Source organism: Mus caroli, unplaced genomic scaffold (genome assembly GCF_978045245.1).
Source record: "Mus caroli unplaced genomic scaffold, Mus_caroli_1 scaffold_6, whole genome shotgun sequence".
NCBI lineage: Eukaryota > Metazoa > Chordata > Mammalia > Rodentia > Muridae > Mus > Mus caroli.
Window position 1 is genome coordinate 150,743,793 of NW_028227261.1, and position 8,360 is coordinate 150,752,152.

Consider the following 8,360-nt stretch of genomic DNA (forward strand, 5'->3'; position numbering starts at 1 on the left):
TCCTAAAGTGCCCTCTGAAACCCAGCACTAAGAACCCTGGGAAGCATCGCGTAGCTGTGCTCTCTCTCTCCCTCCCTCCCTCCCTCCTCTTCTCCTCCTTCTCTTTCACACACACTTACACACTCACGTGCACGTGCATGCATGCACATGCACGTGCACACTACCTCCTGCCACCGGACATGGAATTAAAGCTTGGGAGCCATCTCAAGTGTTCAAATGCCCAGATTTAGAAAGATGTCTTTATTTTATGTAAGACTACTGTTCAGTTTATTGCACTGCACTGCAGTGTAGTCATCTCTTTTATAAAACCTGGGCAACGAGACAGAACAATCTTTAACTGAAGACAAAGAGAAGCTTTCTTTTGCTAGGAAGAAGCTGAAAAGAACACGTTATCAAACCCTAGTGGGAAGAGTCTAAAAAGTAGGAAGATGACAAAGCCGGCCTGTACCTAACACAAGCACTCCGCTTTCCTAGTCCAGGTTCAAGGATTCCCCAGCCAGGAGAAAAACAGGCACCCCCCCCCCCCCCCCCGTGCATTCCCTAGGGCACTCTGTGAAATGTCCACAACCAGTGTAGTGAGTCTTGAGAGCAAACAGATGAAGCCCTCGTCCTTGAGGTGTTCCAACAACGCAGGAGAGCGCTGCCCTCTAGCGACCAAATGGGAGACGCACCAGATTGCGTCTCTCAGGAGCTGCGTGAAGGCCGGAACTGCAAAGATTGAAAAGGGTGGAGGATCCCTTGCAAATGTTTGGGAAAGCCTTGAGACCCTCTCTTTGTTGTAGCCTCTCTGGACTAGGGAGATAGGTACACACAATGGGTGAATCTTTAATAAACAGAGAGAGAGAGAGAGAGAGAGAGAGAGAGAGAGAGAGAGAGAGAGAGAGAGAGAGAGAGAGAGAGAGAGATAACAGATCCAAAGGAGAGGTGGTTTAAAACAACTTTTGAGGCCAGACGGGTTAAGAGATTTCTTTCATTATTCCAGATGATTCTGTCCTAAACACTGTGCCTCCTCTCTCGGGTGCTGACATAAAATAGCATGTTACCTCGGCTGCTGTTCTACAAATAGAAAAAAAAAAAAAAAAAAAAAAAGATGAGAGCTTGGAGTCTAAGGCTTAGATGATGTAAGATCTAAGCTTCCTGACTGGCACCTATCTACAGACCCTGGAAGGGAGGGAGTGGGCTGCTCTAAAAGCCCCAGCCTCACCTTTTGCAGCCAGGCCTCTCCTGGAGGAAAGATGTGCAAGACCTAAGCCACTTGTGTCCAGGACAGCTTTCCTCCTTGTTCCCTCCAAACCACACTCCTGACTTACTGACATCACAACTCCCTGACACCCCTTAATCAACAAACAAACAAACAAACACACACACACCCGAAAAAGAGCCCACGCAATACAGCACTCTGGCTACATCAAGTTCGGAGCCCATGTCCTCCCCGCCCGAAATTGATCCCTCCTGTGGTCCCTAGAGAACACGCTCCCCACAGGCTAGAGAACAGGCTCCTGTCTGGCCTCAAAAGCTGTTTTAAACCACCTCTCCTTTGGATCTGTTACCAGTTATATCTCTCGCATCTAGGGAGATGTTGGTTTGCTTGTGTGCTTGTTTTTGAGGTTGTCCGTTTGAGGGTATTGTTTTGTTCTGTTTTCTGCACTGGAGTTATTGCTTTTGTGATCTGGTATGTCACTGATCTAAAGAAGAAAGTTTAAGATCCCCAGAAAGTTTCAATTATTGATTTCCATAACCATTAACTGAATGCCTACTGTGTCTCCGGATCTATTGGACAGCAAGAAAGTCTGGACAAGGTGGATGAAAAGTTAACGACTTTCGGATAGTTCAGCAGAGGTCATCTCTGAAGTATGCCTTCAGAGGATGCAAGGGAAGGGGCAGGTTCACGGAATCCGAGGGTGTCCAAAAAACAGCTCACGAAAACCCAGGTCCGTCTGCCCTTTCAAACATCCCACCCACAGTGCCACCGAAGTGATTCATGAAGGAAAAGCAGTTTCCCCTTCGTGCACTCCCCAGAGTTCCTAACTGCTCGGTGGGGGAGCCTCCGGCGCCCACTCGCACCCGCCACCCTCGGGGCCGCGTGCTGGGGGGACGTCCCCTCCCGCCAGGCGTCGGCGCGGGTTGGCGTAGGGCCTGCGTCAGCTGCAGCCCGCCGGCGATTGGGGCGCGCGCGCCTCCTTCGGTTTGGGGCTAATTATAAAGTGGCTGTGGCCGCCGCCAGGAAGGCAGGCGCACAGAGCCCCGCTGCCCAGCGACGCTGCCCGGCGCCTCGCAGAGCTCCCCGACGCGGCCGCCTTACACTTGCCTTCTTTCTTTCTCTTGCAGAGTGGTATCTGGTACACGCTCTTCCAGTAACCTGCGCCATCTGGAACAACGGCAGCGTGAGTGACTTTGCCCCAAGTCGCCCGTGCCTTGGCGACCGTCGCCTGTTCCCTCGGTGCATGCGTTCGTCCAACTTTCTCGGGGTTCCTAATTGCTTTGGGTGTCCGGGTCCTATTCCCCCAAGCGCCTGCTCCCGAGCCCCGAACTTCAGTGTTCGCTCCAGAATCTTGCCCTAAGCAACCGACGCCAGGGAAGACAGGGCGCCCTCGGAAGGACAGGATGTCATCCGGAAAACAGGACTCCCCATGGGAAGATAGGATACCTCCAGGAAGACCGAATGGTCCCAGGCATCACTAGGATAGCAGGAAACGCTAGGGTCCAAGCTCTCTCTGAGGCACCCTGAGGCACCGGGGAGGCTGTTGGGTTGTGGGCGGGGCTCAGGAAAGACTGTCCCTGCTGGTCCTGATCCACGACCACTCACCCGGCAAGGTTCTCTCTTAAAGAACCTTGTCAGAGACAGAACGGGTCCCCACAGGCGCGTTCTTCTCTCCTACAGCCCATGGCGCGGTTCCTGAGACTTTGCACCTGGCTGCTTGCGCTTGGGTCCTGCCTCCTGGCTACAGTGCAGGCGGAATGCAGCCAGGACTGCGCTAAATGCAGCTACCGCCTGGTTCGCCCCGGCGACATCAATTTCCTGGTGAGTTGAATTTGCGGTGAGGGGCTCCTCGAAGACTTCTAGCGATCATTTGCGCCAGAAGGTGCGTGGCAGGAGCCTTTGAGGACCAAAGTTACCTGGAGCTTCCAAACGTTGATCCCCAAGCTGTTGTCTCCCAATTTGGGAACGAGTCTCTCTGGGACCCTTAAGGGCTGAGGTATCTATCTCCACATAAACCAATTTTGTTTTCCCCCTGGAGTTTTGGAACCCCAAGATGTGTTCTCTTCATTACCTCGGATAGCACTTAATCTAGGCTGTCAGTAACCCCAACTTTAACACCCAAATCCTTCAAACATCCTTCCAGCAAAGAATGTAATGTTTTTGTTAGTGAGAGTGCCCCCACTACCCCAACTGCCAACCCGTTGCTCTTCCTGGGGTCCCTTAGCTTTGAGTCCCTCCTCACTGGAGGAAAAGGACAAGGGGAGAGGTAGAGTTGCCAGAAGAGGCCAGGAAAAGCTCATTAATCGCCCCTTGAGCAAGGGAGACAGAATCCCCTTGCCTTGCCTTGACTGCACTTTTATGTAACAGCTTTGATTTGACTGTGACAAGGGCTCAGGAGAGATGGTTGGTACCCAAAGACATGGTATCGGTCCAAAGATACCCTGTCGTTTACAGGAGCTAGAAGAGACAAAATGGCTGTTCTTTTCATGATAGTCCACGGGCTTTCCAAACACCAGTGGGATCCCATCAAGTCTGAATCTGTACATTTGAAATTCCAGAGGCTTCTTTTATACTCTCTCACTGATCTACTGCCCTGCCTTTAAAATTCCTTGATAGTTCAAAAGAGAGTCAGCTTACTACACTTGAGCCTTTGAGAAAGGTTCACATTTTTAAAAAATTTTGAAATGAAGAAACAAAGGGGTCCCAAATCCAAGCCAGTATTTCAGTTAAATGTTTGTTTTCTTCGTTTAAGTGTTTTGATTATATGGTCTACTTCAGTTGATGGAGATTAACTTGGCCAGGAAAGCACTATGTGTTTACATTGTGAGGGAAAATTGTTCCATTGTAAGTAGGAGCAGAGCTCACACCCGGCTTTATGCCACCTCCTATAGTCAGGAGCTTGTCGAGAGTGCAAATAAGAATCAACCTTGGGAATAACGGACTTTATACGCAGGAGATTCATACTATACTGAAGACTGTCTGGCTCCTGATACACAGCCACTGGTATTTTTATTATTTTATTTTTGAGTAGTCACTTGAGGCATTTTAGCTCTATTCACTGCTTGGTGAGCACAGAACTCAGCATGTAGCATAAGGTTCTCCACCATCTATGTAATTAATGGTGATTGAATCCTAGAAGAGTTATAATCTGACCTCAAATATGATTGAATCCTAGAAGAGTTATAATCTGACCTCAAATAATATCAGATTTACTAAGTTATATGATCTGGGAATTCAAATGTAAGTGATATTTTAACAACACCTAGTCAAGAAAATTTCTCTCAACTGTTCAGTTTACCAAGTGCAAAAATAATGCTCGTCTTCCTGTTCCAAGGAGCATGAGCAGAGGTTCTTGTTTAGCAACCAACCCCCAGACAGCAGAGACACTTGCAGTTTCCTTGCTATGTTAAATCTTTGTACTCTGTTCTTATCCTTGATGCAGATGACGAAGGGCATATACAGTATGAACCAATTAGGGAAAAAGCCATTATCCATCAAAACACATCTTCAGAAGAAGTTTGATTGAGTAATTGTAGCATACACTTAATATTATTTTCTCACTGACAGAGATTTAGTTAATGTCCAGATGTTGTTAAAATAATAGCAGTTCTGGATAGTAGCTAGAGGTCATGGGCAAAATGAGGTTAACCAGCCAAAGGTATGTAGTAGCTTGGTTGGTTTACCAAGTTCTGCCATGAGGTAGGTAAAGGGTACTGAGATAAGATTGCATGCTGTCTAGAACTTTCCATCTGGTGTGCTCTAGGGTGTAGAATCCAGCATGCAATAAATGTCTCAAAAGCTACATGAATGACATCCATTTTTGGCAACAAGGTCATGAACACACATTTTTAGAGTGGAAATCTTACTGCCACTCAAACATCTTAAACTTTTAATAATATTTTGAGTCTTCTTTAACCATATATGTTCAAGAAAAAATGGAATTATTTTAATTGGTTCCTCTTTTAACTTTTTCATATTCCTATATACTTATTTTCTTATACACAAAACTAAAATAACCATTCAAAGTTAGTTAAAACTATTATTCCAAAATATTTTGTTGTGAAAATGAGGTGTGTATTTAATATGAACATATGATTTTTAAGTACCAAGAAAGGACCTAGTTCTCTGTCTAATCAAGGGACTGTAGCCTGGCATGTGTAAGAAGATTTCAGGAAGTTGTGATGCCTCCTGAAAGGCTTAGGAACACCATAGGATTTTGTAATGTTATTTGATATTTGTGTTATTTTTATTGTAAGCAAGCAATTGAATATTTTTTTTAAAAATATAGCCTGAGAAAGGTAATTTAAGATACATAGCTTAAAGCTTACCATAGCTTGAGTTTAATTACTCTATAATGGCTTGAGTTTAATTACTTTATAATAAGAAAGTGTGATTACATGCAGCTAATTCCTCCTTTATTAAAGAGTATGACTACTGAAAACAACCTGTTTTGTATACCGATGGCTTAATCTCAAGAAAATAATATGAATAATCTGTGCATTTGCATCCAGGTAATTGGCAGGAATTGGTTCAAAATGATGGAATCTTTTTTTATCAGCTAAGAAAAAAGCAAAAGATCAAAGTGTCTCAATTTTTAACCAATCGTTATATAAGGATCCAAATAACTTATAGTGTTATAGTGCCTTGAATGGCTTTCTCTTAAAACTTATGTAAAGATTATAGGCTTTTCCTTTAAAGGTTAAAAGTATTTGCAAGGACATGGGAGTAGATGAGGTACTTATTAGTAAATCCCATGCATGTCATTAATGAAGATTGCTTCTCTAAGATAAGGACATGGAGAGAATGTTTAGGAAATATCCCCAGTCAGGTACACAGAAATTTCTCCCTTGGGGCTCACAAAGTCTCAGACAAAATTGCATCTTCCATGGGAAACAGTGCAGTGAGATTGTGTTCTGAAAGCAGCCACTTGACTCAGAATTAAGGATGTATCCCTTGTAACACTGACGTGGCACACCATATACAACAAGATCTCTAACAAGACCCTAGTATCCCCTCCCTTCTTTGTTCCAGTGCTCCTGGACCATTGCTAGTTCAGTTTGAGTGAAAGCTATGACAGAGAGGAGCTGGCCTTTTTCTGTGGCAGTGTGTGTACTAAAGCAGAAAATAGTCCACCATTGGTTCAGAAGGGTCTCTTAACCACTCATCCCCTTGACTTTGCAGGCGTGCACACTGGAATGTGAAGGACAGCTGCCTTCTTTCAAAATCTGGGAGACCTGCAAAGATCTCCTGCAAGTGTCCAGGCCCGAGTTCCCTTGGGATAACATCGACATGTACAAAGACAGCAGCAAACAGGATGAGAGCCACTTGCTAGCCAAGAAGTACGGAGGCTTCATGAAACGGTATGGAGGCTTCATGAAGAAGATGGATGAGGTTTATCCCATGGAGCCAGAAGAAGAAGCGAACGGAGGAGAGATCCTTGCCAAGAGGTATGGCGGCTTCATGAAGAAGGATGCAGATGAGGGAGACACCTTGGCCAACTCCTCCGACCTGCTGAAAGAGCTACTGGGAACGGGAGACAACCGTGCGAAAGACAGCCACCAACAGGAGAGCACCAACAATGACGAAGACATAAGCAAGAGGTATGGGGGCTTCATGAGAAGCCTCAAAAGAAGCCCCCAGCTGGAAGATGAAGCAAAAGAGCTGCAGAAGCGCTACGGGGGCTTCATGAGAAGGGTGGGACGCCCCGAGTGGTGGATGGACTACCAGAAGAGATACGGGGGCTTCCTGAAGCGCTTTGCTGAGTCTCTGCCCTCCGATGAAGAAGGTGAAAATTACTCGAAAGAAGTTCCTGAGATAGAGAAAAGATACGGGGGCTTTATGCGGTTCTGAAGCCCTTTCCCAGCAGCCCTTTCCCCCGACCCCCACTAGCCTGCCCCACCCCCCATGAGCAACTGCCTTGTCAATGATGTTTCTTGTCACGTGCTGCTTTGTGCTGTACAGTTGCCCTCGTGGTCTAGATAACTACACTGCCTGAAAGCTGTGATTTTAGGGGTCTGTGTTCTTTTGAGTCTTGAAGCTCAGTATTGGTCTCTTGTGGCTATCTTGTTATCAATAGTTTGTTACCTCATCTCTTCTGACGAAACATCAATAAATGCTTATTTGTATATAAATATAATAAACCTGTGACCCCAACTGCACAATGATATTGTAAGAACTGGATGTCATTTGTCTGTGGGTAAATGCTAGATGAAGAGACAGTGCTGTCATCTGCTATGGCAGAATCATCACTGACTTTTTTCTTTCCTGACTCAGGCTACAAATATTTTTATTTAACTCTTTGTTAGTATGTGGACTCTTAAATAAGTAAGTGCAATAGAACGAAATTGGATGAAAAGACAATTTAACCACATTTTATGCATACAGAATGGGAGGGCCAGAGCGGCTGAGTACTTAGTTTAGATTTGCTCAGGAGTTGAACCAGGAGTAGGATTAAAGCCCTAAACTTCTTGTTCCCAGTCAATGTCCTTTATACCCCATTTTCTCCTCTCCATCCAGTAGTCCAGCAAGAACAGGAAGAATTTGGTAACATCTTGTTCATCATTGCATGCCCCTTGCAGATTCCCTAATAGCTAATGAGCGAGTGAATGAGATGTATCAACGAATTCATCTGGCAAACAGACAATCCAGAAGGCTCTGTGACCATTTTGTGATATGAATTGTCAAAACACAAGGGGCTGATAAATATTTCACATTAACAAAGGCATTTGGGAAGCATTCGGATGTCAAAAATGCAACAATTTTTTCACATTTCTAGTTCAAATTACAGATAGCATTGCCCATCCACTCACTTACCCAGAATCCTCATCAGCCCTTATCCTGTGTCCTTTAGAAAATCAGGTCACATTTCAAAGCCATAGAGGCTGCACAGTGCCCTGGGGTTCCCACAAGCATCCCTGTTCCAGCCTATGTGGTCCACCTGACAAGGTACCCAGGTTACTGAGCCTGGGAACCCATCCCAAAAGCCCAGCCCTACGGAGACTCAGGAACATCTTACCTCTCCTATTAGCTCAGGGTGTCACAGGTGGCCTTAAAAATCAGTGCCCCCACAGATCCTTCTGATCAAGATCCTAACTTTTTTCTTTTAAGAAGAAGCCTTAGAACTCTACATTTTGAGTGAGAGGCAAGCAATAGGAATGAA

General features: G+C 45.5%; 1 protein-coding gene across 1 annotated transcript; it reads left to right on the forward strand.

Moving 5' to 3' along the window:
* Positions 1–2,146: 2,146 nt before the first annotated feature.
* Penk (proenkephalin) lies at positions 2,147–7,356 on the forward strand. The gene is made up of 3 exons (XM_021160809.3): positions 2,147–2,384; positions 2,882–3,022; positions 6,383–7,356. The coding sequence occupies exons 2-3, from the start codon at positions 2,885–2,887 to the stop codon at positions 7,049–7,051; spliced, it is 807 nt and encodes a 268-aa protein (XP_021016468.1). The 5' UTR covers positions 2,147–2,384; positions 2,882–2,884; the 3' UTR covers positions 7,052–7,356.
* Positions 7,357–8,360: the final 1,004 nt, after the last annotated feature.